The following is a 27,686-nucleotide window of genomic DNA, read 5'->3' as shown; positions in this document are numbered from 1 at the left end:
GCTGTAGGATTCTATGACTCTGTGACCTAAAGGAATACCATAATTTATTCAGAAAGAAAGTGCCAAATTTAGTTTGCAAACTGTGATTACATTACCTCCCTTTTTTACATGCAGAAGGTATTCGCAGAAAATAAATGATATAAATGTCATGTATGAAAATTATTAAAAATCAAAGGACAGTTTATTCAAACAAATTCAGACCTTGAGTGGAGGGGAAACATTCACTTCAAGAGCAATTTATTATTTTATTTGTGAGTTCTAACTTTCGTGATTTTGTTTATCCATTTCAGAAATTTTTCAGACAGACGGGTATAAATGCCAGGTTTTTTAGGTTTAGCACAGCCATCTCCTGCTGAAACGATGCCTCTGTATTCATATCTTTTCCTGAACTTGCTGGCATTGCATATGAGTGGACCACCAGAGTCTCCCTGAAGAAAAGTGAAAAAAAAATAATGTTAGTCAATAATTTCAAATGTCAATGCAGATTTTAAATTTGGGAAATCCTAATCAATCCAGCCTGGTATTAAAGACTTGTTGTCAAGATTAACATCCTAGTTTTCATTCCCAGGTTAAATCACAGAGCCAAAGAATTCCTCACTCTGTTAACCCCACCTTTTAAAACTGCCCATACTTAGTCAAAGGAGTGGATTGGATTTAAAGCTGAATCTTGGGAAGAGTTGAGGTGGCAGCCAGTTGCTGAGGCAAACTGGGTAGAAAACTTGCCTTGGAAATCCAGTGGTATGTCTAAAAATGGAAATAAGGAATAAAGTGCAACTCTTAAGTCCACATCCCTCACACCACCTTCTCTCCCATAATCCCCAACCCCTTACCAATTCAATCCAGGTCGCCTAATATCCTCCATCAATCTCATGTGGTTCCTCATACTCTCCATATTACCATATGACATGCTACTCATCCCCATGACTCTTAATGCCCCCAATGCTCTTGTACCCGTTCTCCATAGCCCCACATACTCTCTATGCCAACTTAGGGCCACTTACCATGTTAACTCATACATTCAAGTAAAAAAAATTCCATTAGTTCTTTATTTCATGCTATCCTCTTGAGAAAACATAAAAAACACATTTTTGACACATATTGACAATTCTTGACACTACCAAGGAGTTCATGCCCTAAGCGCAATCTTTACTGTTAGTAATCTGAAGGATACCTAACCATAACCCCTCACTCACCTAAGACTATTGGACCCTTGCAAATGTGCCCCAAGACCATACCCATGGAGGCTTGTTCCCTTGCTAAAGGGGTACCTTGGCTATCCAAACAAAGCAGCTGGTGGTTTAAATGGCCAACAGCTACTGTAAAATGTGGAAGTGTGAAATCCAGCCTGACTTCACTCTCACCCAGCAAAAATAGGAAAGGCTATGTCTGGAGGAAGGACTTGCAATATCAAAACTCATCTGTTATTTTTGGTCAAAAGTCCACTTTCCTGGGTAGAATGGTAAGGTTAGAAGGGAGCTCAGTAAATATGTCAATGGCATGTGACATAGAACATAGAACAGTACAGCACAGAACAGGCCCTTCAGCCCACGATGTTGTGCCAACCACTGATCCTCATGTATATACCCTCAAATTTCTGTGACCATATGCATGTCCAAGAGTCTCTTAAATGTCCCCAGTTACCCTGCCTCCACAACTGCTGCTGGCGACGCATTCCATGCTCTCACAACTCTGTGTAAAAAACCCACTTCTGACATCCCCTCTATACTTTCCTCCAACCAGCTTAAAACTATGACCCCTCGTGTTAGTTTTTCTGCCCTGGGAAATAGTCTCTGGCTATTGACTCTATCTATGCCTCTCATTATCTTGTATACCTCAATTAGGTCCCCTCTTCTTCTCCAATGAAAAAAGTCTGAGCTCAGTCAACCTCTCCTCATAAGATAAGCCCTCCAGTCCAGGCAGCATCTTGGTAAACCACCTCTGAACCCTCTCCAAAGCATCCACATCTTTCATATAATAGGGCGACCAGAAATGGACACAGTATTCCAAGTGCAGTCTAAACAAAGTTTTATAGAACTGCAACAAGATCTCACGACTCTTAAACTCAATACCCTGTTAATGAACGCCAAAACACCATATGCTTTCTTAACAACCCTGTCCACTTGGGTGGCCATTTTAAGGGATCTATGTACCTGCACCCCAAGATCCTTCTGTTCCTCCACACTGCCAAGAATCCTATCTTTAATCCTGTACTCAGCTTTCAAATTCGACCTTCCAAAATGCATCACCTCTCATTTATCCAGGTTGAACTCCATCTGCCACCTCTCAACCCATCTCTGCATCCTGTCAATGTCCCGCTGCAGCCTACAACTGCCCTCTATACTGTCAACAACACCTCCAATCTTTGTGTCATCTGCAAGCTTGCTGACCCATCCTTCAATCCCCTCATCCAAGTCATTAATAAAAATTACAAACAGTAGAGGCCCAAGAACAGAGCCCTGTGGAACACCACTCACCACAGACTTCCAGGCAGAATATTTTCCTTCTACTACCACTCGCTGTCTTCTGCTGGCCAGCCAATTCTGTATCCAGATAGCTAAGTTCCCCTGTATCCAATTCCTCCTGACCTTCTGAATGAGCCTACCATGTGGAACCTTATCAAATGTCTTGCTGAAGTCCATGTACACTACATCCACAGCTTGACCCTCATCAATTTTTCTAGTCACATCCTCAAAGAACTCGATAAGGCTTGTGAGGCATGATCTGCCCCTCACAAAGCCGACTTGACTGCATTTAATCAAGCCATGCTCTTCCAGATGGTCATAAATCCTATCCCTCAGAATCCTTTCTAACATCTTGCAGATGACAGACGTGAGACTGACTGGTCTGTAATTGCTGGGGATTTCCCTATTTCCTTTCTTGAAGAGAGAAATTACAATTGCCACTCTCCAATTCTCAGGTACGACTCCAGTGGAGAGCGAGGATGAAAAGATCTTCGCAAGTGGCAAAGCAATTGCATTTCTCATTTCCCAAAGCAGCCGAGGACAAATCTGGTCCAGGCCTGGTGACTTTTCAATCTTAATGTTTGAAAAAATTTTCAGCACATCAGCTTCCTCTATCTCTATCCATTTCAGCATGCACACCTGCTCTTCAAAGGCTTCATTCACTACAAAGTTTGTTTCGTTCGTAAAGACAGAAGCAAAAATCTCACTTAGGGCTTCCCCTACCTCCTCAGACTCCACACACAAATTCCCTATGCTATCCCTGATCGGCCCCTACTCTTTCTTTGACCATTCTCTTATTCCACACATAAGTGTAAAATGCCTTTGTGTTCTCCCTAATCCGTTCTGCAAAGCCTTTCTCGTGCCCCCTCCTGGCTCTCCTCAGACCATTTTTAAGCTCTTTCCTCGCCTGCCTGTAATCCTGTAGAGCTGAGCTTGACCCCAGCTTCCTCCGCCTTATGTAAGCTACCTTCTTCCTTTTGACGAGAACCTCCACCACTCTCGTCATCCAAGGTTCCTTTATCTTACCTCTTCTTGCCTGTCTCAGAGGGACATATTTATTCATCACTTGCAACAACTGTTCCTTAAACAGTCTCCACATGTCTGTAGTGCCTTTACCATTGTACAATTGCTCCCAATCCATGCTTCCTAACTCATGTCTAATCGCATATTTAATTGGGGAAAAGTTTCCTTTTCCCCAATTAAATATCCTCCCATTTTGCCTAATCCTCTCCTTCTCCATAGCTATGTAGAATGTGAGGCAGTTGTGGTCACTATCACCAAAATGCTCTCCCACCACAAGATCTGATACCTGCCGCGGCTCGTTTCTGAGCACTAAGTCTAGAGTGGCCTCTCCACTCGTTGGCCTGTCAACGTACTGAGTTAGGAAACCCTCCTGAACACACCTTACAAAAACAGCTCCATTTTAATCTTCTGCTAGAAGGAGGTTCCAATCAATATTGGGAAAGTTAAAGTCACCCATTACAACAACGCTACTACGTCCACACTTTTCCAAAATCTGCCGACCTATGCTTTCTTTCATCTCCCTGCTGCTATTGGGGGGCCTGTAGAGGTGACTGCTCCCTTGCTGTTCCTAATTTCTACCCATACTGACTCAGTAGGCAGATCTTCCTCGACAATGGATGCTTCTGTAGCAGCGATACCCTCTCTGATTAATAGTGGTACACCCCTTCCTCTTTTTCCCCCCTCTCTATTCTTTTTAAATGCTCTAAACCCTGGAACATCCAGCAACCATTCCTGCCCCTGAGAAACCCATGTCTCTGTTATGGCCACAACATCATAGCACCAGGTACTGATCCATGCTCTAAGTTCATCACTTTTATTCCTGATACTCCTTGCGTTAAAGCAAACACACTTTAACTGATCTCTTGGTTCCTTCCCAGGAAAATCCTTCCCACTAGCTGGTCTACCTCTTGCTATTGCCTCATCTGCATCAACTCTCACCTCCGGTATACAGCTCAGGTTCCCACCCCCTGAATACTAGTTTAAACCCTCTCGAACTACTCGAGCAAACCTTCCACCTAGGACATTGTTCCCCTTCCAGTTCAGATGTAACTCATCCTTCTTGTACAGGTCCCACCTTTTCCAGAAGGCATCCCAATTATCTACATATCTGAAGCCCTCCCTCCTACACCAGCTGCACAGCCACGTATTAAACAGCACCCGCTCCCTGTTCCTCACAATGTTAGTAGTTAAAGACCTGATGACAAACAAACTACTCTATACAAATATGTACAGATATTTTTTAAAAGTTTAAGAAAATTGTGAAATTATTATTTGTACATTTAGATAAAAATACTAGAATTTCTGCAGCTATCAGCTGATTAGCTTTTGTAACATTGATGGAAGATTGGCACAATGCCCACTTAATTGTATACCACTGCTGACGAATGAACAGTGGCAGATTGAGTGAGCATTCAGGAAGATTCCAATGAAAGATCCTATGACAAAAAGTTCAGAAAGGATAACTAACATGCAACTAAGAGTTTATACCAAAATTAGAAAAATAAATCAATCTATATGGAGCATGAAAACGTAGAAAATAGGAGCAGGATCAGGCCATTCAGCCCTTTGAGTCCACTTCACCATTCAGTATGATCTTGATTGGTCATCCAACTGTTCTGAAGAAGTGTCACTGGACCCAAAATATTAACATTGCTTTGTCACCACAGATGCTGTCAGACCTGCTGAAATTTTCCAGCAATTTCTGAATGATGTATTTTATTCCTACATTTCTCCCCACACTCTTTGATCTTTTTAACTCTAAGAACTTTGTAGAACTCTGTCTCAAAATCATTCAATGCTTTGGCCTCAATCACTTTCTGTGACAGAGAATTTCCCAGGCTCACTACTCTTGTTGAAGAAATTTAGTCCTCAACGGCATTCCCCATTTCCTTAGACTGTGAACCTTAGTTTTGGGTTCTTCAGTTATCCGGAACATCCTTCCCACATTTAGCCTGTCTACAATTAGTTGGAATTTTGCAGGTTTCTTTGAGATTTCCCCTCATTCTTCTCAATTGCAGTGAATATATTCCTCTTTATCTCAGTCCTGCCATCCCAGGAATCAGTATGGTAAACCTTCATTGCACTCCTGCATAGGCAGATAAGCCTTCCAAAAGGAGGCCAAAACTGTACACAGTACTCCAGCTGTGGTTTCACCAAGGCCCTATACAATCGCAGCAAGACATTCCTGTGCCTGTATTCGAATCCTTGAAGGCCAACATACCATTTGCCTTCACCACCTGCTGTACCTGCAATGACACCCAGATCCTGTTTCCCCATTCCCGTTTCCCAAACTATCAACATTCCAATAATAATCTGCCTTTCTTTTTTTGCTACATAAGTAGAAAAGCTCACATTTATTCACCTTATTTGCCATACATTTGTCCACTAATCCAAGATCGTCTGAATCATGTTATGTCTCTGCATTCTCCCAATGACCCAGTCTCCCACCCAGATCTGTGTCATCTGTAAAGTTACAGGTAGTATTTAATTCCTTCATTTAAATTATTAATGCATATTGTGGATAGCTTGGATCCACTGCGGTGGTCCACTAGTCACTGCCTGTCACTTGGAAGAAGACCAGTTTATTCCTATTCTTTAGTTCCTGTGGGCCAACCAGTTCTCTATCCATTTCAGTACACTATTTCCAATGTAATTTAGCATGCTAATCTCTTATATGGACCTCAATTGAAATCTTGAAGATATGAAGGGTCTGTAGCCAAGAGATCAGAATTTAGTGCCATTCTAGATACATAAAACTGATACTCTGCAAAACAGTTCTAGAAGTTGTACGTGATTTGGGTAAATGTGAGAAAACAATGGGAGGTGAAGAATGAGACCAGTTAAAGGAAGAGATGGTGTGACCTGCTCAGCTCAAATATCATGCACTGTCCACCCTAGTTACACATTTAAACAATAACATATACAACAAAGCCACTACCTTTCCAATACAATACCTGATTTTATCAAACTTCAGATAAGATTCATCAGTTTATATACAAGTAAAAAACTGCATTTATAATTTACATAAATATGGGTAGTTGTTATTGTGTTCTGATGTCTAATGCTACCCAAATCCAAACCAATCAATTATTGATTTAAAAACATAGTCAAAAGTGTCTTAAAATAAGTCAAACTAGTGTGCAGTAAGGGAGTAAAATTGGGCTCTGAATTGTCTGCCAATTGGGCGGTGCAGATGCAATGTAAAATGGTATTTGCAGCACATATGCACACCTCTGACATTAATTGTCTCTAAAGCTATAGAGATTAATGTTAACTCTGTGTAAGTGAAAGAGTTTTGAGTGGGTTAAATCAGACCATTAGTAAAGGTGTTGCACTCAGACATTTGAAGTCCTTCTGGAGCTCAAGAATGTTAAAGGTAGGAGTAGGCAGAGAAGCAAATAGTCCAACATGATCATGGATCATCTTAGGTTTCAAGTACATTTTCCACCCACACTCCGTATCTCTTGATTCTCTGACAGGCTGAAGATTTTATGTGCTGTCAGCAGGAATGTTTTCAACTTGGAGGGCCCTTGAAATAAGTCAGAAACCAATGAGCAGACTCCCCTCACATATGGGTGAGTCAGTGCCTAAATCGACAGTCTGCCTGGCAGTTTTAAATAAATTACAAATACATCATTCAAATAGGTAATAGTTGAACTTGTTTCAAGCTCAGTTGTTTTCTTGCTTTGGCAATCATTCTTCCTATCTCTTCATCAAAGTCTTCAATGCAAATTATAAACAGTTGAGATCCCAGGACCGATCCCTATAGCACACCATTCATTACACCTTGCCAACCTGAAAAATACTCATTTTTACTTTCTCTCTGCTCCCCACTAGCCAGATAATCTCTTTTCTCCTTACGAATATGTTACCTGCTATACCATGAGCTTTTATTTTTTGCAATAAACTTTGATGTGACATCTTAACAAATTCCTTTTGGAAATCTAAGTACAATAGATTCACTGGTTCCCCTTTATGTACAGCAGAAATGTTTTTAAAGAACTCCAAAACATATGTTGAACACGATTTTGCTTTCGCTAAACCATGTTGACTCTCTCTGATTATTTTGAATTCATCCAAATGTCCTGTTAGAACTTATTTAACAATAGCTCTGAACTCTTACACTGTGGCAAATATCATACTAACTGGCTTGTAGCTTCCTCCTTCCTGTCCACTACAATTTTAACTAAAAGAAGCTACATTCACTACATTCCAATCTAATGGGATTGTCCCTGAATCAAAGAAGTTTTGAAAAATTAAAATCGATGCATCAATTCTCTCATTAGCCATTCATTTTAAAATCCTAGGATGAAATCCATTAAAACCTCTGTACCAGTCAGCTTGTAGCTCCCATAATTTGCTCAGTATTACTTCTCTGGTGATTGTGATTTTCCTGAGCTTCTCCCTTCCTTCATTTTCTTGATTTATCACTGCCTCTGCGATGCTACTTGCATTCTTGTGAAGACTGATAGAAAATACTTGTTTACTTCATCATAATCATACAGTGTGGAATTAGACTATTTGACCCTCCAAAGAACATCCCACCTGGACCAACCCCCTACCTATCCCATACCCTGTATTTCCCAGAGCTAATCCATCTAACCTGCACATTCCTGGACTTTGTGGGTAATTTAACATGGCCAATTTACCTAACCTGTACATCATTGTACTGTGGGAGGAAACGGGAGCACCTGGAGGAAATCCATGCAGATATGGGGAAAATGTGCAAACTCCACACAGACAGTCACCCGAGGTTGGTATCAAGCCTGGGGCCCTGGCACTGTGAGCCACCATGCCCCCTCTGCCATCTCCTATTTTCTATAACTAATTTTCTAATCTCGGTTTTTAAAACTTACTTTATTAACTCTTATTTAACTGTTTATACTAACTCTTTTAAGCTCTTTTTATATTTCTGCCTTATTCGCATTGGAGCAGAGAAGATTAAAAGGTGATGTTCAAAATTATGAACAATTTTCACAGGGTAAAAATGATAGTCTGTTACCACAGGTTGGTAAGTTAGTAAATGAAATTGGACTGACCACCTGTCATTAACCTAGGCACTGGAAAGGACAATGGCAGAAACAGTCTGGTTTACCCTGCAAAGTCCTTCTTACTAACAACTGGGAACTAGTGCCAAATTGGGAGAGATGTCTCACAGACTGGTCAAGCAACAGCCTGACATAGTCATACTCATGGAATCATATCTAATGTTGGTCTTGCTTCGTGCACCTCCTACAGAGCATAGCCAGTATGCCTCACTCTGTCTAAGCAGATCTCTATGTTCTCGTTTGCCAAGGTGCTCCCGTACTGTTCACAAAACAAAGCTTTTCATTGTAACTAAGTGCATGTGACTAGATGGAGGGGGTAAAGCACAAAAAAGGTAAGGCAAGGCATGGGTGCTGTGGGAATCAGGCATGTGCAGAGTGAGCGATTACTCTGACAGTGAGCAAAGCGCCTGAGATACAGCCTGCTTCAGTACAGAGAGAGAGAGTCACTGAGTGGACAGTGTCCTCACTGCAACCCAAGGTGAGGCATTGAAGTGCAGTATGATACTGAAATTAGACCAGAGATTTATCATGAAGGTTCTTAGAAATTGATACAAGTTGGATGCCAATGTCTATAGACATGGGATGTATGCAGTCAGTGTCATGAAGCAGGCCCTGAGACGATGGCGTCCGGTGTATAACAGGATGATCACTTGGAGGAAGTGCTGAGCTGAGGTTACAAGGCACCTGCTCTGATTCCTATGTTAATTTGGGTCATCAAATAAGCATTTAGAAAGGAATAATCACCCTTAATTTGTAATTTGCTATTTGTTGTGGTTCTGTTCGCCGAGCTGCAAGTTTTTGTTGCAAACGTTTCGTCCCCTGGCTAGGCGACATCATCAGTGCTTTGGAGCCTCCTGCGAAGTGCTCCTTTGATGTTTCTTCTGGTATTTATGGTGGTCTGTCCTTGCCGCTTCCAGTTGTCAGTTTCAGCTGTCCGCTGTAGTGGTTGGTATATTGGGTCCAGGTCGATGTGTTTGTTGATGGAGTTTGTGGATGAATGCCATGCCTCTAGGAATTCCCTGGCTGTTCTCTGTCTGGCTTGCCCTATGATAGTAGTGTTTTCCCAGTCGAATTCATGTTGCTTGTTGTCTGCGTGTGTGGCTACTAGGGATAGCTGGTCGTGTCATTTCGTGGCTAGTTGATGTTCATGTATGCGGATTGTTAGCTGTCTTCCTGTTTGTCCTATGTAGTGTTTTGTGCAGTCCTTGCATGGTATTTTGTAAACTACATTAGTTTTGCTCATGTTGGGTATCGGGTCCTTCGTTCTAGTGAGTTGTTGTCTGAGCATGGCTGTTGGTTTGTGTGCCGTTATGAGTCCTAAGGGTCACAGTAGTCTGGCTGTCAGTTCTGAAACGCTCCTGATGTATGGTAGTGTGGCTAGTCCTTTTGGTTGTGGCATGTCCTCGTTTTGTGGTCTGTCTATTAGGCATCTGTTGATAAAGTTGCGCAGGCATCCGTTTTGGCGAATACCTTGTATACCTTCTATACAAGGTATTCACCAAAAAGGGATACCCGAGCAACTTTATCAACAGATGCCTAAGAGACAGACCACGGAACGAGGACATGCCACAACCAAAAGGACTAGCCACACTACCATACATCAGGAGCGTTTCAGAACTGACAGCCAGACTACTGCGACCCTTAGGACTCATAACAGCACACAAACCAACAGCCACACTCAGACAACAACTCACTAGAATGAAGGACCCGATACCCAACATGAGCAAAACTAATGTAGTTTACAAAATACCATGCAAGGACTGCACAAAACACTATATAGGACAAACAGGAAGACAGCTAACAATCCGCATAAATGAACATCAACTAGCCACGAAATGACACGACCAGCTATCCCTAGTAGCCACACACGCAGACAACAAGCAACATGAATTCGACTGGGAAAACACTACTATCATAGGGCAAGCCAGACAGAGAACAGCCAGGGAATTCCTAGAGGCATGGCATTCATCCACAAACTCCATCAACAAACACATTGACCTGGACCCAATATACCAACCACTACAGCGGACAGCTGAAACTGACAACCGGAAGCGGCAAGGACAGACCACCATAAATACCAGAAGAAACATCAAAGGAGCACTTCGCAGGAGGCTCCAAAGCACTGATGATGTCGCCTAGCCAGGGGATGAAACGTTTGCAACAAAAACTTGCAGCTCGGCGAACAGAACCACAACAACGAGCACCCGAGCTACAAATCTTCGCACAAACTTTGAGTAATTTGCTATTGTCTAGCAAAATACTCCTCACACTGCTTGTGAAAAACATAAAAGATGGAATGAGATGCTCCCCATATTGATTTGGGCCTTGCCTAGAATCCTCCCACGCATTTGATTTCATTTAATTTGATTTGATTTGATTTGATTCATTATTGTCATATGTACCAAGATACTGGTTGCAGTCTGTGGATCAGGAAGTTACAGTTAAAGATCCAATTGCAAAGGTTGTAAGCAGAGTCCTATGTCTCAGAGATTGGCGATGAGTTTTGTTGGAATTATGGTGTTGAAGGCAGAGCTAAAGTCAAAAAATAGAAGTTTGACTTCAGTGTCCTTGCTATTCAGATGTTCCGGGGATAGGTGTAAGGCTAGAGAAACAGCATCTGCCAAGGATTTCTTGTGAGGGTAGGTGAATTGTAGCAGATCAAGGCAATCTGGAAGGTTGGAGTTACTATTATTAACCTCACAAATCACATCATAATGATGGATATCAGAGCCACTGGGTAGTAGTCATTGAGGCATTTTGCCTGTATTTTCTCTGGCACTGAGATGGTAGTGGTCTTCTGGAAGCAGGAAGGAATCTAGTAAGGGGAAGTTAAAGATATCAGCGAATACTCTTGCGAATTGGTGTAGGATCAGAGCACATGACCAGGACTCCATCCGGGTTAGTCACTTCCACAATCTCAGGAAGGTCGATATGACGTCTGTAATGGTGACTGTGGGTAGAAGTGCACCCAAGGCTGTCAGGGCAGGTGACATCATTTCACTGACCTTCTGTTCAAAATGAGCATAGAATGCATTGAGCACATTGAGGGATGCATTGCTGTCAACTTCCCTTTGTAGCCTCTTATATCATGTAAGCATTGTCAGAGTTGACATGTATTTGTGTGGTTAGTCAAGGACTCTATTTTAGTCTGGTATTGTCTCCTTGTGACTCTAATGGCTTTGTTAAGTTCGTACATAGATTTTCTGTATAGGTCAGGCCCCCTCACTTAAATACCACACACCTGGACTTCAGCAGGTCCTCTTGGTTGATCCATGGTCTCCGGTTTGGGAACACTCAGATTAACCTCTTTAGCACTCGGCCCTCTACACACTTATTGAGGAAGTTCATGATGGCTGACATCTTGAATGTGGCCCAGTCCACCAACCCCGAGCAGTTATGTAGGACTCATCAGCTATCTCAGACCAGCATTGTACAACTTGCTGCACTGGATCTTCATGCTTTAGTTTCTGCTTGTAAGCCAGAAAAAGGAGCACAGCCTTATGTTCAGATTAACCAAAATGTGCATGGGGAATGAAGCGGTAGACATCTTTGATGATTGTGTAGCAATGGTCTGTGTGCGCCTCTGTGGGACATGTTGGTGGTATTTTGGTACAACATTCTTGACGTTGCTGTGGTGCACATTACTCAAAACCCTACAAGATCCGCCATTCATCTTTTATATATAATTGCATGCACTCAGCACTAAAACAAGTATGAGAGTATCCTTCTTTATTTATGGAACCCCAAACTGTGTACATTACTCCAGACATGGTTTCACCAAAGTTCTGTACATTGTAACAAGCCTGTCATTTTCTTGTTCTCCATTCCCCATGGGAATATGGTGAATTTGCTTTCTCAATTGTTTGTGGTACCTGCACTCTAAAGTTTCTTGTTAAGGCTACTCAACTTTGCCTGAATTTCAACATTCAGAAGTTTTAGACTTTTAAATAATATTCTGCTGTTCCATCCCGATGACCAAACAGAGTTTCTCTAGAGTGCACTGTTTTTGTTTATTTGTAAGGATTCTTTTGCTGCATCCCTTTTAAAACAAACACAACAGATAATAGAAACAAAAGCAGAAGCTGCTGGAAAAGCTCAGCAGGTCTGGCAGCATGTGTCTCGTGTCTGGTAATCCTTCCTCAGAACTGGAGAATAGATTTCCATCCTAATCACAAACTTAAATTAATTAACAGATGCAGTGCATTTTTAGCACTGTCTATTTTTATGATCCTTTAACTCACTCATATGCATTAGCTTATTTTGGTAACTGCATTTGACTTTAGCAGAATTAATCATGTTGGCAGTGTTAATGTAACAGCATTACTCAGAGATTATCTTCAAAATAAAACATCAATATTACCGGCACGTTTTGTTTCTATCCACATCACATTAGTGCATCACTAACATTTACAGTACAACAACAGTCAAGAAAATTATTACAATCATCTAACTTTTAAATTAAGAAAGCATGAAGCAAAACAATATTGCTAACTCACCTGACATGAATCTTTTCTAGCTTTTGCATCACCAGCACATAACATGTCCTTAGTTATAAAGGGATCATAGTTATAGTATTTTTGACATTGCTTCCGAGCAATGACAGTTAAAGTTACTTCCCTCAGGGTATCAGATGGATTCTGAGTATCAGGATTAGTTGTTCCCCATCCTGCAACACTGCACTTGGTTCCAGCTTTGACATCTTCTGGTGATTTTGGCAGCTTCAGGATTGACACATGTTTGCTCATAATAGCTTCGTTGGCCAACTATCGCAAATTAATAGAGCAAATAGATGGATTATCCAATCTGTTAACTTATTAGAAATAAGAACTAAATGCCAAGAGTATTGATGTCACTTATCATTGTTACAATATCAAACAATTTACACTGTTCCAGATTTGGCACTATGCTTTTGACAGCATCAGTTGGAAGTAAATTTGTTTTGATATTCTATGTGCTAATGATTCATTTAACAGACTTGTTACATTTAGCCAAAAGGCAATAGCAAACATTGATTCTTCCTATTGATTATGTTTTTACCATAGTGTTTTATACTATGTTTAATTCATTTCAGTACTTGTTTATATTATCAAACAGTAATTGACTGGAAAGCTTTTGAACGTAGATATTACTTGAGTAGCAATTACTGCTCAAAATACCAGTTGCTGAAGGCAGAGCAAATATTTTCTTTGACAAACTGCAAAATAGTTTCCTGAACAATGGAAGATTTTTAGAAAAAAAGGATTTTGGTAAGATCAATTCCATCTTTAGTTTGTGAAAATGATAATACCAGGTCCATTTTATTCCTGCAGCCACTTACTTATCCAATACCTCCTCTGATTATTTGTAATCTATTTCATTGTACTCAGGGGAGCTTTTCAACCAACGTGTTTCCCTTAAACATATGAGCCAGTCCCCAACAGAAAATATCTCCCATATTTGTCGAAGCTAAGGAAAAAAGTGTCTCTTTTGAGGCTCAAGAATGTGAGAATTAGGAACAAGAGCAGGCCACTCTACCAACCAATTCCAATTCCTTGTCCCATTTCCACTTCCTTGATTCCCTTAGAATCCAAGAATCCACAGGTATATTGAGACTAAGAGCTCAACGGAAATGTGGCAAAGCAAGCCATAATATTTTACCTATTGTGACATGGCAATGGACAGACTCAACACATTTTAACAGAAGTTGGCATATCTGATTAGATAGGCCAACTTCTCAAATCAAAGTTGCTGTGAAATTAGGAGGAAAACTGTCCCAGCAGTTAGGAGACTACTACCACAGATGTAGAGGGATAGGTCAGATCTCAAGGCAAATACAGTGGGGGAAAATCCCGGCTGGTGATCCTGGGCTAGGAAAGGCCTGATGTTTATTTATGAGCCACAGAGGTGATTAATGATGCTTCTTTTGGTCCATTGTCAGGAAAAACCATTCTGGTTAACTATCTAAACCCATCTTCCATTTAGGGAAAGAATCTGCTATCCTTACCCAGTCTGGCCTACGTGTGACTCCAAACCCACACCAATGTGGTTGACTCTTAACTGGCCTCTGGGTAATTAGAGATGGACAATAAATGTTGGCCTAGCCAGCCATGCTCTCACCTTGTGAATGAATTTTTAAAAATTCTTAAAATGATCATCAACAACTTGAGTCGCTCTCCTTATTATTTAGAAGCTGCTGTTGGTCAGATCAGGTTGGGGAAGTAGTGTATAAGTGTTGCTTTTCAGTTTAACTGCCATCGCACACAGTTTCTGTCAGGTTGGGGGCATTAAAATTTCTGAATTGACTTACGATGACAGTGACAGGAAGTGGGATTTTAGTGTTCTGGTGTAGCCAGTAAACCTTACACAATCTAATCAAGTCAAATGTACCTGAATCAGCATGATGTCATTTTCTTTTCTGTTCCAATTAAATTGTGGATAAGGGAAACATTTCTTCACTTTCAGTACTTGTTGTTTCTCTTCTTGCCTCTTGGAAAGTGAATGAGCTCCCAGTATCACTTGAATGTCCCTATTCTTCCACTCCCTGAAGTGATTGTAAGAGAAATAATTTCAATCGCAGAAAGGATCTGAAACACAATGAGCCTTGAGATTTGTCTTTAATGAAAGGTTGAAGGCGAATGACATTGTAAGAATGAGATGTTGTTAGTGCAAAGGAGAATGCAGCAATGAATTGAACAACAATTTCCAACATGTCTTGAGCAGTTAACAAGTCTCTAAAAAAAAACACAGATGTTGAAAACCTTTGGTCATGGACTACCGACTTTAAAAAAGAACTAGTTGGGGGGATCCAAGATGGCAGCGATGTAGGAAGGTCTTGTTGTAGAGCTCTACAATGCAGCACAAGCGGAATGACATTTTAACATCCCCATGCCAGACCACCACGATATTCTGGGACTTTGGAAAGGTCGTGGAGTCCCAGGAAACTGTTGAAAATCAACTTACCTTGGGTTTCGCCGTCCAGAGATGCCAAAGAAGGGAGGAGGAGGAGCATCCGAGGCCAGGCCCGTGGCCCAGCCTGCAGGATCCTCAGACTCAATTTCTTACCAGGGTCTCGTGAAGGAGCTCATGAGGTCTCGTGAGATGTCAGGTAAGTAGGTAGAGGAGAAGCTGGCCCTGATCTCTATCATGCTGAAGAAGCATGAACAGCAGTTGGGAGATCTGGAGAAAAGGACAGATGAGGTAGAATACAGAGTCGCATTGGTCACAGCTGATACCAGTTCCTCCAAGGATAGGATCCAAGCCCTGGAGATGCAGGTCCATAAGTTGTTTGACCAAGTTGATGAACTTGAGAATAGGCGCAGGAGAAAAATATTCGTATTGTTGGTCTGCTGGAGGGTAAGGAAGGTGAGCAGAATTTATTGAGGACTAGTTGCCTAAGTTCTTTAACTTGGAGGCTGGAATAGGCTTGAAGATCAAGAGGGCTCACTGGGTCACAGCGCAGAAGTCAGGTCTGGGTCAACATCCTCATTCTATCTTAGTGCAGTTTTGTCATTACAGAGAGAAGGAGAGAATTGTGGAAGCTTCCAGAATCCGGAGGTGGGGGGGGAGGAATCTGAAGGCTCTAGATTATGAGGGCTCTACGATTATATTCTTCCAAGACTTCTCAACAGCGGTGATCCAGAAAAGAAAATCCTATGACGGTGTCAAGAGATGACTGAGGGAGCCTGCGATCTAGTACTCTCTGAGGTATCCAGCGGTGCTGTGGTTCACCTTAGATGGATCTGTACATCTCTTTGACACGTTGGAGAAGGCAAAAGACTTTGTGGACAAATTAACTTAATCTGAACAATTCAGTAAGTACACATAGTAGTGTTGCTTTGGTGTGTCTTTGTTTTTTCTTTAAAAAAACAGAGGAAGTCTGGTCGGGGCTTTCTTTTCCTACCTTTTTATTGGTAACAGTCTTGTCTGAAATATGTTTGGTGATGGTTGAGATGTGTACTTTCAATTTCTAAGTTATGTTATACCAAAGGATAGGTGGGGTATTTACCCCTTTTTTGATATTTCTTTATTCATATTGCTATTCCATGGTGTATTTTCTTTATTTTCTGCTTGTGATTGTGGTGTGGCTTGAGCTGGGAGGAGGGAAAATGGTTGTGATGGCTTGATGCCTATTTACAGGCATTTAATGTCCTGTTCAGGTATTTAAATGGCCGGGATGCAGCATTAGCAGCAGTATGGGAAGATGGGCTTTGGGATGGGTAGTTGCCCACTTTGGGCAGGGAGTGAGTTTCCCTATTCAGCATTGTTGGTGCTTTATATGTGGGCTTGGTTTTGGAGTTTTGTTGTATATAATCTTTGATAGCTTTGTAGGTTTGTTAACTGTAGAGGTTTTAGTTTATTAGTTTTTATGTTCTATGGATCTTGTGACACTAAGACTCGGTGATTTGTGGTTCGAGTGCCTCATCTCTGGAATGTAAATGTTACTGCAGAAGGTTATGGATAATGACTTGATTAAATGGTGTACCTGGAACATCAAGGGATTCACTCACCAATTCAGAGTAAAAAGGTACTTTTGAATCTTAGAAAGGAAACAGTGGATATTGCTTTGTTATAGGAGACACACTTGGATGATATGGAGCATTTGAAACTACTGCAGAATGGCTTTGATCAGGTTTACTTGTAATCTTTGAATACCAGAAGTAGGGGAGTGGCTGTATTGGTTAGGAGGAATCTCCCATTTAAGTTACCTGAGTGTGTTAAAGACATACACGGAAGGTTTGTAATTCTCAAAGCTCTGATAAATGGGGAAGAATATGGTGTTTGTCCTCTGGTCCATAGCCTCAAATTTCTGGTGGATGCATTCTCTAAATTGATAAGTCTCAAGTCCCAACATATCATTATAGGGGGAGATTTTAATTGTCTAATGGAGCCTACAGTAGACAGGTTGGCCAAAGGCCCCCTGATAGCCTCTGTACAAACTAAACAATTAGTGGGTCTGTGTGTGGAGTTAGGGTTGGTGGATTACTGGAGGTGTCTCCACCCTACAGGCAGGGACCTTACGTTTTTTTCCAATCCACACAGATATCACACAAGGATTGACCTTTTTCTGACTTCCGTGCCAACCCTGGACTTAGTGGTATCTTATACGATTAGTAATATTACCAATCTGAAACCCATCTAACCTACACTATTCCATTCTTGTCCATATGCCTATTCAATGACCATTTAAATGCCCTTAAAGTTGGCGAGTCTACTACCGTTGCAGGCATGTATTCCACAGCCCTATTACTCTCTGAATAAAGGAACTACCGTTGACATCTGTCCTGACATCCCACTCAGACTCCACAGAATATCCCTATAACCCAAATTTAACATGGCCAATCCACCTAATCTGCACATCTTTGGACTCTAGGAAGAGACCAGAGCACCCAGAGGAAAAGCACACTGACAGTCACTCAAGGCTGGAATCAAACCTGATCCCTGGTGCTGTGGGGCAGCAGTGCTAACCACTGAGCACTGGGCTGTGTCAGGAATCAATTTTGAAAAAAAATGTGTTGCTCAGGGAGTGTTAGCTGTATAGTTGAGATATTTAAGAGATCTGGCAATTGTTGAAGGGGTCTGCCAAGGACATATACAGATATTACCTAATCATATATAAACCAAATGGACTGCAGTTTGAGAAGGCAGCTTTCAATAACTCTCAAGGGCAACAAGGTACAGGCGGTAAATGCTAACCCAGCCAATTAATAAAAAAAATTGATTCTTGCAATCTGAACACTTCTTAATTTTGAGGTTGAGTGTAGTGTAGTCATAAATAAGATTTCAAGGTTGCAAGAGTGTACTAGCAGGCAGGGAATTGGTTTGAAATGTGTCGACTGTAACATCAGGAGCATTCAGAATATGGTGGATGAACTTGCAGCATGTGTTGATACCTGGGACTTCAATGTTGTGGCCATTTCAGACACATGGATAGAAAAGAGACAGGAATGGTTGTTGCAGGTTCTGGGATTTAGATCTTTCCGTCTGACCAGGGAAGTGGTAAAAGAGGGGGAGGTGTGGCATTGTTAGTCAAGAACAGTATTACAGTGGCAGAAAGGACGGTTGATGAGGGCTCATCTACTGATGTAGTATGGGCTGAGGTTAAAAACAAGAAAGAAGAGGTCACCCTAAAATGAGTTTTTAGGTAGGTCAGTTTATGTCTGTGATAGGGTTAGGTTTGAGGTGAGGCTTAGGGTTAGAATTAAGGTTTGGGTTAGGGTTAGGGTTAGATTAAATTTCTGATGGATGTGGAAGGAATTTACCTGTATTTCCACACATGTCATCTACTGCATCTGCTGCACGCGATGTTGTCTCCTCTACATTGGGGAAACAGGATGCCAACTTGAGATCATTTCAGAGAACATCTCTGGGACAACCGCACCAATGAACCCCACCGCCCCGTCACTGAACACTTTAACTTCCTCTCCCTCTCTGCCAAGTACTTGCAGGTCATGGACCTCCTCCATAGCCAAACCCTTATCACCTAACACCTGGAGGAAGAATGCCTCGCCTTCTGCCTTGGGACCCTCCAACCACACAGGGTTAATGGGAACACCAGTTTCCTCATTTCCCCTTCCACCCACCTTATCCCAGTCTCGACCTTCCAACTTGGCACTGCCCTCTTGAACAGTCCTACCTGTCCATCATCCTGCCCACCTATCTGCTCCACCTTCCTCTCCACCCTATCACTTTCACCTCGATCTTCATCTACCTATCACATTCCCAGCAACCTTCCCCCAAGCTCCACCTCCCTCCCATTTATCTCTCAGTCCCCTTGGCCCACAAGCCTCATTCCTGATGAAGGGCTCTGGCCCGAAACGTCGAATTTCCTGTTCCTTGGATGCTGCCTAACCTGCTGTGCTTTAACCAGCAACACATTTTCAACCCTGAGAATTATAGACCAGTAAGCATTAATTTCCTTGTGGGTAAAGTGTTGGAAAGGATCATAAGGATTTATAATCATCTCAAAATGAAAATTTGATTGGGGATAGTCAACATTGTTTTGTGAAGGATAGGTCATAGCTCACAAAACTTATTGAGTTCTTTGAGAAGGTGACAAAACAGTTGGGTGAGGGTAAAGCAGTTAATGTGGTGTGTATGGATTTCAGTAAGGCATTTGATAAGGTTCCCCATGGTAGGCTATTGCATAAAATACCAAGGGAAGGGATTGAGGGTGATTTAACAGTTTGGATCAGAAATTGGCTAGCTGAAAGAAGATAGAAGGTGGTGGTTGATGGGAAATGTTCATCCTGGAGTTCAGTTACTGATGGTGTAAGACAGGGATCTATTTTGAGGCCACTACTGTTTGTAATCTTTATAAATGACCTAGATGAGGGTGTAGAAGGATGGGTTAGTAAATTTGTGGATGACACTAAGGTTGGTGGAGTTGTCGACAATGCTGAAGGATGTTGCAGGTTACAGAGGGACATAGATAAGCTGCAGAGCTGGGCTGAGAGGTGGAAAATGCAGAAAAGTGTGAGGTGATTCACTTTGGAAGGAGCAACAGAAATAACGAGTACTGGGCTAATGGCAAGATTCTTGGGAGTGTGGATGGGCAGAGAGATCTCAGTATCTAGGTACATAAATCACTGAAAGTTGTCACCCAGGTTGATAGGGTTGTTCAGAAGGCATACCGTGTGTGAGCTTTTATTGGTAGAGGGATTGAGTTTCGGAGCCATGAGGTTATATTGCAACTGTATAAAATTCTGGTGCAGCCGCACTTAGAGTATTGTGTACTGTTCTGGTCACTGCATTATAGGAAGGATTTTGAAGACTTGGAGGGTTCAGAGGAGATTTACCAGGATATTGCCTTATGGAGGGAAGGTCTTATGAGGAAAGGCTGAGGGACTTGAGGCTGTTTTCGTTAGAGAGAAGAAGGTTGAGAGGTGACTTAATAGAGACATACAAGATGGTTAGAGGATTAGAGTGGACAGTGAGAGCCTTTTTCCTTGGATGGTGATGACTAGCACAATGGGACAAACGTCAGAGGTACTTTATTCTGAAAGTAGTAAGGGTGTGGAATGCCCTGCCTGTAACGGTAATAGACCCACCAACTTTAGGGGCATTTAAATGGTCATTGGATAAACATACAGATGATACTGGAATAGTATAGGTTAGATGAGCTTCAGATTGGTTTCACAGGTTGACACAACATTGAGGACTGAAGGGCCTGTACTGTGCTGTAGTGTTCTTTGTTCTATGTTCTATGTTAGATTGAAAAACATTTCTGTCAATCCATTATAGTCACATGTTTCAGAATGGGACCTTCCGCATCCTTGGAGATCCCAGCCCACCACTCCCTCATGGAACTTTGGCTTTGCACCTGAACCTGAGGTATGTATCCTTTCCACAACATTTTATCTGACATGAAGCTATAATAAAAAATCTTCCTTCATTCACCAATAAGTCATCTATAATTGTGCAATGCTGTTGGCACTCAACATTTATCTTCAATGCCACATCACTGGACCTTTGGTCTGGCCATCCTTCCACACATTACCAATGAATGATAACACATTTTTGGTGGCTCTTTTGCTCTTGTCTTATTGTAGCTTGTTGTAGTAAAAAATGAGGTCTGCAGATGCTGGAGATCACAGCTGAAAATGTGTTGCTGGTCAAAGCACAGCAGGCCAGGCAGCATCTCAGGAATAGGGAATTTGACGTTTCGAGCATAAGCCCTTCATCAGGAATGAGAGAGAGTAGCCAAGCAGGCTAAGATAAAAGGTAGGGAGGAGGGACCTGGGGGAGGGGCGATGGAGGTGGGATAGGTGGAAGGAGGTCAAGGTGAGGGTGATAGGCCGGAGTGGGGTGGGGGCGGAGAGGTCAGGAAGAGGATTGCAGGTTAGGAGGGCGGTGCTGAGTTGAGGGAACCGACTGAGACAAGGTGGGGGGAGGGGAAATGAGGAAACTGGAGAAATCTGAATTCATACCTTGTGGTTGGAGGGTTCCCAGGCGGAAGATGAGGCGCTCCTCCTCCAGCCACCGTGTTGTTATGTTCTGCCGGTGGAGGAGTCCAAGGACCTGCATGTCCTCGGTGGAGTGGGAGGGAGAGTTAAAGTGTAGAGCCACGGGGTGGTTGGGTTGGTTGGTCCGGGCGGCCCAGTGGTGTTCTCTGAAGCGTTCCGCAAGTAAGCGGCCTGTCTCCCCAATATAGAGGAGGCCACATCGGGTGCAGCGGATGCAATAGATGATGTGTGTGGAGGTACAGGTGAACTTGTGGCGGATATGGAAGGATACCCCCGGCACTTTCCCCTGCGACCGCAGGAAATGTAAAACTTGCGCCCACACCTCCACACTCACTTCCCTCCAAGACACCCCCGGCACTTTCCCCTGCGACCGCAGGAAATGTAAAACTTGCGCCCACACCTCCACACTCACTTCCCTCCAAGGCCCCAAGGGATCCTTCCATATCCGCCACAAGTTCACCTGTACCTCCACACACATCATCTATTGCATCCGCTGCACCCGATGTGGCCTCCTCTATATTGGGGAGACAGGCCGCTTACTTGCGGAACGCTTCAGAGAACACCTCTGGGCCGCCCGGACCAATCAACCCAACCACCCCGTGGCTCAACACTTTAACTCTCCCTCCCACTCCACCGAGGACATGCAGGTCCTTGGACTCCTCCACCGGCAGAACATAACAACACGGTGGCTGGAGGAGGAGCGCCTCATCTTCCGCCTGGGAACCCTCCAACCACAAGGTATGAATTCAGATTTCTCCAGTTTCCTCATTTCCCCTCCCCCCACCTTGTCTCAGTCGGTTCCCTCAACTCAGCACCGCCCTCCTAACCTGCAATCTCCTTACTGACCTCTCCGCCCCCACCCCATTCCGGCCTATCACCCTCACCTTGACCTCCTTCCACCTATCCCACCTCCATCGCCCCTCCCCCAAGTCCCTCCTCCCTACCTTTTATCTTAGCCTGCTTGGCTACTCTCTCTCATTCCTGATGAAGGGCTTATGCTCGAAACGTCGAATTCCCTATTCCTGAGATGCTGCCTGGCCTGCTGTGCTTTGACCAGCAACACATTTTCAGCTGTAGCTTGTTGTAGCTTGTTGACTACTGCTTCTCATTGACAGCACGAAACAAATTTCTGATCCCAACTGACTAACTGCAAGAAATTCTGATTCCTATTTAGTTCTTGCCAAGATTTTTGGAAGCCCAATAAAATCTACATATTTTCCATTCATTGGTTGTTGCACTACAAATTGTTCGTTAACCAAATGTCCTTTTATACCAAAATGGCATAATAGATCAAAAATGGCGGCAGTGGGTCGGCAACATTGGACTCCTAATTCCGGAGCAGGTAGCATCCACACCATCTCAAACATCTTCATCATTCAGTGATATGGAAGTTTTGTTGTCATCCCGTGGTATATTCTCCATGTGGGAGTTGGTTAGGTTCAGATCCATGGCTGGCTCCAGCTCTGGAACTGAGGTTAAAGAGTCTTCAGTGTTGGCAGTGGAAGAGCCTGGAGTTAGGGCCCTGGTGGCAGCATCTGGAGAAGCATCTGAGGGGGAATAGGAGGCACAAGACCAACCTGTAGCTCCAGCTTGGATGTGATGGTTGGGTGGGTGGTAGTGACAGTTGAGGTGGGCCCCTAATGAACACCCCAGAGCCCCTTACGGAGACCTCATCAATGTCAACCAGCGAATGGAGGAGTAGTGGGCCGTAGTAAGAAGAAGGAAAGATAAACAATATTGCAGTAAATCTTGCAGTGCATCCAGGAAATTCAGCATGTACATAAGGTAACCCATCAACTTCTACAGATACACCATTGAAAGCATATTATCCAGGTGCATAATAGCCTGGTTTGACAACGGATCTGCCCAGGACAGTAAGAAACTACAGACGGTGGTGGACGCAGCCCAGTCCATCAGGGAAGCCAACCTTGCACCATGGACTTCGTTTACTTGGTTCGCTACCGCAGAAAGACTGCCAACGTCATCAAGGAACCACTCCACCCTGGTAATGATCTCCTACAACCTTTTTTCTCAGTCAGAAGATACCGATACCTGAACACACATACTAGCAGGTTCAGGAACATCTTCTTCCCAGCCATTATTAGACTGATGAATGAACTCTGTACTCTCAAATAATGCTGACCTTGCTAATGGTGCTCTTGCCTAGTGCACACCCTGTGCAATGAAACCTGTGTGCCTCTGTCAAAGTCTTTTTGATCTGTACATCCTTGCTTACTATGATCTGCCTGTACTGCCCAGTACATGTGACAATAAACAAATAACATCAAATCAAGTCAAATCAAATCAACTGAGTTCTGAGGAAGGGTCACTGTTCCTGGAACATTAACTCTGATTTCTCTTCACAGATGCTGCCAGCCCTGCTGAGCTTTTCCAGCAACTTCTGTTTTGGTTTCTGAATAACAGAATTCACAGTTCTTTCGAATTTTATTTAGTGTTTCCCTTTGGAAAGTCTTTGGTTTTCTTTTATCATAGCCTGTTCTACCTCACAAACTTCTTCATGTGAATAGTTTTTTCACTTTTTGTTCCCTGTGGCCTTGTTCTACTTTGACACATTTTGTGAAAACGAGTTGTTTTTAACATTAATTTGAAATAAGACAAAATTTTTTTAAAATGTTGCATTGAGTGGCAAAAAGTTGTCAACAAATAAGTTATTGAACAAATAAGATAGTGGTCAAATTTTATTCCTGTCATTCACAGAATCCATCTGATTTATTTTGATATAATTTGGGTTTCATAGAAATAAAATTCCATAATGATCACTTTAAGAGAGTACAATTCATTAACTTCTTAGAAACTATTCTTACAGTTGCTAAAACTGTGAGACATACAACATTATGATGTTTTGAAATGTGTCTTTAAATTTAAGTTAAAATGAAGGGGATTGTGTGACCATTCTGATTTCAGCCTGATAACAAGCCCGGATAAGTCATGGGACTGGCTGAGCAACAGACATAGTTGTCAATCCTCAATCTCGATCCAAAAAGGCAAGAGCAGTAGTACTATCAGTAAATAGTCAAGTTAGTTACAGTCCTTTTGGGAAGAAGGAAAAAGGTGGAGGAAAACAACAGCAAGTTGTGTGACCTGCAGAGAGAGGATGGTTGCAGCTTATTTTAGAATAGTTGAAGCCCGTTGCAGGAGAGAGGCTGTATTTAGTTATAGATATGCATCCTGTAGTGACCTATGAAATCCAAGATGTTCGTCCTCACATAGCCCGGAGAGAGAAAAAAATAATCATTGGAATGAGCATTATTGCTGGTGGTGGATTTGGGAAACTCTCCAAATATTGAGGAAAGCATCTGGAAGTGATCATTTGAAGTGAAATGTGAAAACATGAATTCATTGGAAGCCAGAAGTGACTGTAGACTGTGGATTGTTTGTTATAAGAACTGCAATGGATTGGAGAGTGTGATGTTTGATGAATAATAAAAGTGGTGTGTTGTTCTCTGTAGTTTAAAGTTGCCAATAAAATATTCTTTAGTTCATGGTGTTTTAGTCATTCATTACAGTTAAAACTTAAAACATGAAATCTTGTTCAGCAACACATATTTGTGAAAATTATAAGTTCTTTTGAAACTTTACTGGTCTCTACATTGTACAAAATAAATCTTTTTCTGTTATAACTATTAACTCTGAAATTGATGTGAATTTAATATCTAACAGATAATGCTTTTTGGACAAGAAAAGCGTTCGCTCATTTTAAGTAAATCTCAGAAGTTTTCTGAAATAAATGCAAGGCATGCTATCTGAAATCATAATAACCTTAATTTATTTTACTCTGTTTTATATTACAGAGCTGAACATCCATAAACAATTAACTTATTATTTCATGGCACATTATTAAATTATAATCTATAATGTTTCTTCTGAATTATGTTGTAATTAATATTGTATTAACTTACTCTTTACAATGTGCTGCAGTCAGTATCCAACTGGGTGCAATCAAAGCTCCTCCACAAATGTGTCGTCTGTTCATTTGGATTGAAACCATGTATGGTTTAGAATGAGGTTTAACCTCATTACCCCCAATAATTTTTGTACAGACACCTATGGAAGAAGATAACAATTTGCTAATGGTAGAGTGTCTAAAAAATTAAATATTGCAAATAAGAGCAAATGTTGGAAATTAGAGCTGAAACAGTAAATGTAGTTAATATGTTAGGAAACAAAACAGAAATTGCTGAAGAAACTCAGCAGCTCTGTAGGGAGAAAACTGAGTTAATATTTGAGTCCGGTGGCTCATCATCAGTTCAAGAGTCACTGGACTTACCAGACCTTTTGAGTTTCTCCAGCAATTTCTGTTTGTGTTCCAGATCTTCAGCATCCACAGTTCGTTGTTGTGTTTAGTGCACATGGGCGTCTGTTTTGGTAACATTTTACACTTTGGGAGAATCTTCAAAGCTGAAAAGGAAAAGCAGGGAAACTTGTTCAGGATTAACAAGTTTCTTGGCTAATTATGCAGATATTAAACTTACATTCTTGTCCCATCAAAAAAATGATCTTGAAAGCAAGAAACAGCATCCAAATTAAAGAGACCATTTTGCTGCTTGATCAAAGACACAAAATAGTTTCATTTTATAGCACATACATTATATAGCATTAACGCAAGGATGTGGTTACAGTTTCTATGCAAAACGTTAGCGTTTGTTTGGATAAGGTCTTGCACTTTAAAATATGACTACAATTAAATATCATCACCCTACTCTCAATCATCACTAAAGGTGTTATCAAGCAACATTTAGTTGTGGATAACATGCTTGGGTTCCAACAAGAATACTTGACTTCAGACCTCATTATAGTTTTGACTGCAAGTGCTACATTGGCAGACACTGCCCATGGCCCTAAAGCAACATTTGACTGAAAGTGGTTTCATAGAGTCTGAGCATTTAAGCCTTATTTTTAAAGAATCCTCACAGTGTGGAAACAGGCCAGTCCATCCAACAAGCCCACACCAACTCTCTGAAGTTCACCCCACTCAGACCTATCCCTGTAATCCTGCATATCCCATGGTCAACATGCCTAACCTATACATTCCTGAACATTATGGGTAATTTAGCATGTCCAGTCCACCTAACTAGCACATCTTTGGATTGTGGGAGGAAACCAGAGCACCCAGTGGAAACCCACGTAGACACGGTGAGAATGTGCAAACTCCACACAGACACTTGCCTGAGACTAGAAGTGAACCCGGGTCCCATTGAGCCACCATGCCATCTCACATTATAGTACAATGCAAATTGATGGGAACTGGGATAAATTTTCATGAGTCACAGCCATAGCTACTATAGGAAAACATCATTGTAATATTTGAAGATTAATCATTTCAAACATAGGACATCATTGCACGAGTTCCTTGGAATACCACCCTGGGGCTAAATTTCTTCTGTGCCTCTATTAGTGACATTCCCTTCACCATAATGTCAAAATTACAACTACTCATTAATGATTACATAGTTTTTAGTTTCATTCATGATTCCTCAGATACTGAAGCAACCCATGTTCACATGCAGTGCCTTTATGAAGAGCTTTTGCCCAAAACATCAATTTTCCAGTTCCTCAGATGCTGCCTGACTTGCTGAGCTTTTCTAGCACCACTCTAATCTAGACTCTGATTTTCAGCATCTGCAGTCCTCACTTTTGCCGTGTTCACATGCAGCAAGCTTTCAGGTTTGACTGACTGGTGACAAATAATATCTGCCGCAAATTCTTGTACTGAATAAGAATTGTAGGAGTGAACTGGAATTCCCATTGTATACTGGGGGCAGTTTGGATGATCTACCAAGGGAAAAACACACTTCCTGTTTGAACTGGTTTCATCAGTTTGTTTTAAAATATCAACGTACATCAACAACTTCCTTTATCTTGACTCCTTTGGCCCACAGAGGCCTATAAATAAGATTGTCATAATATTCCTGAGTGCGAAGCCTCCAACACTCCTTCCAGGTGAAGCAACGGTTTACTTGTACTTCTTTCACTCTAGAATATCGCACTTACTACTCACAATGTGGTCTGCACACTCCTCCCCACAAACTTTCCAATGGGGGCAGGCAGCAACAAGGCTGTGCACTGGGTTTTACTAGGTATCACCACCTCCATCAAGAACCCACTCATCATATTTAAAAGGCCATTGTACATCTGGGCAAGCATAGTCAGTCTGGAACTGACCTGCGCAATTTCAGACTTTTGCCCCAGAC

At 42.0% G+C, this 27,686-nt stretch overlaps 1 protein-coding gene across 1 annotated transcript; it reads right to left on the bottom strand.

Moving 5' to 3' along the window:
- Window positions 1-245: 245 nt before the first annotated feature.
- LOC132834161 (granzyme K-like) lies at window positions 246-26,036 on the bottom strand. Its single transcript, XM_060853226.1, has 5 exons — window positions 25,968-26,036; window positions 25,395-25,539; window positions 14,900-15,053; window positions 13,030-13,296; window positions 246-428 (listed from the first exon to the last, which is right to left on the bottom strand). Exons 1-5 carry the CDS (start codon window positions 26,029-26,031, stop codon window positions 246-248), a joined length of 813 nt encoding a protein of 270 aa, XP_060709209.1. The 5' UTR covers window positions 26,032-26,036.
- Between the last annotated feature and the right edge of the window lie 1,650 nt (window positions 26,037-27,686).

The sequence above is a fragment of the Hemiscyllium ocellatum genome, chromosome 1 (assembly GCF_020745735.1).
Source record: "Hemiscyllium ocellatum isolate sHemOce1 chromosome 1, sHemOce1.pat.X.cur, whole genome shotgun sequence".
Taxonomy (NCBI): domain Eukaryota; kingdom Metazoa; phylum Chordata; class Chondrichthyes; order Orectolobiformes; family Hemiscylliidae; genus Hemiscyllium; species Hemiscyllium ocellatum.
Note: the sequence above shows the minus strand (reverse complement) of the source record. Positions and strands in the feature narration are given on the sequence as shown.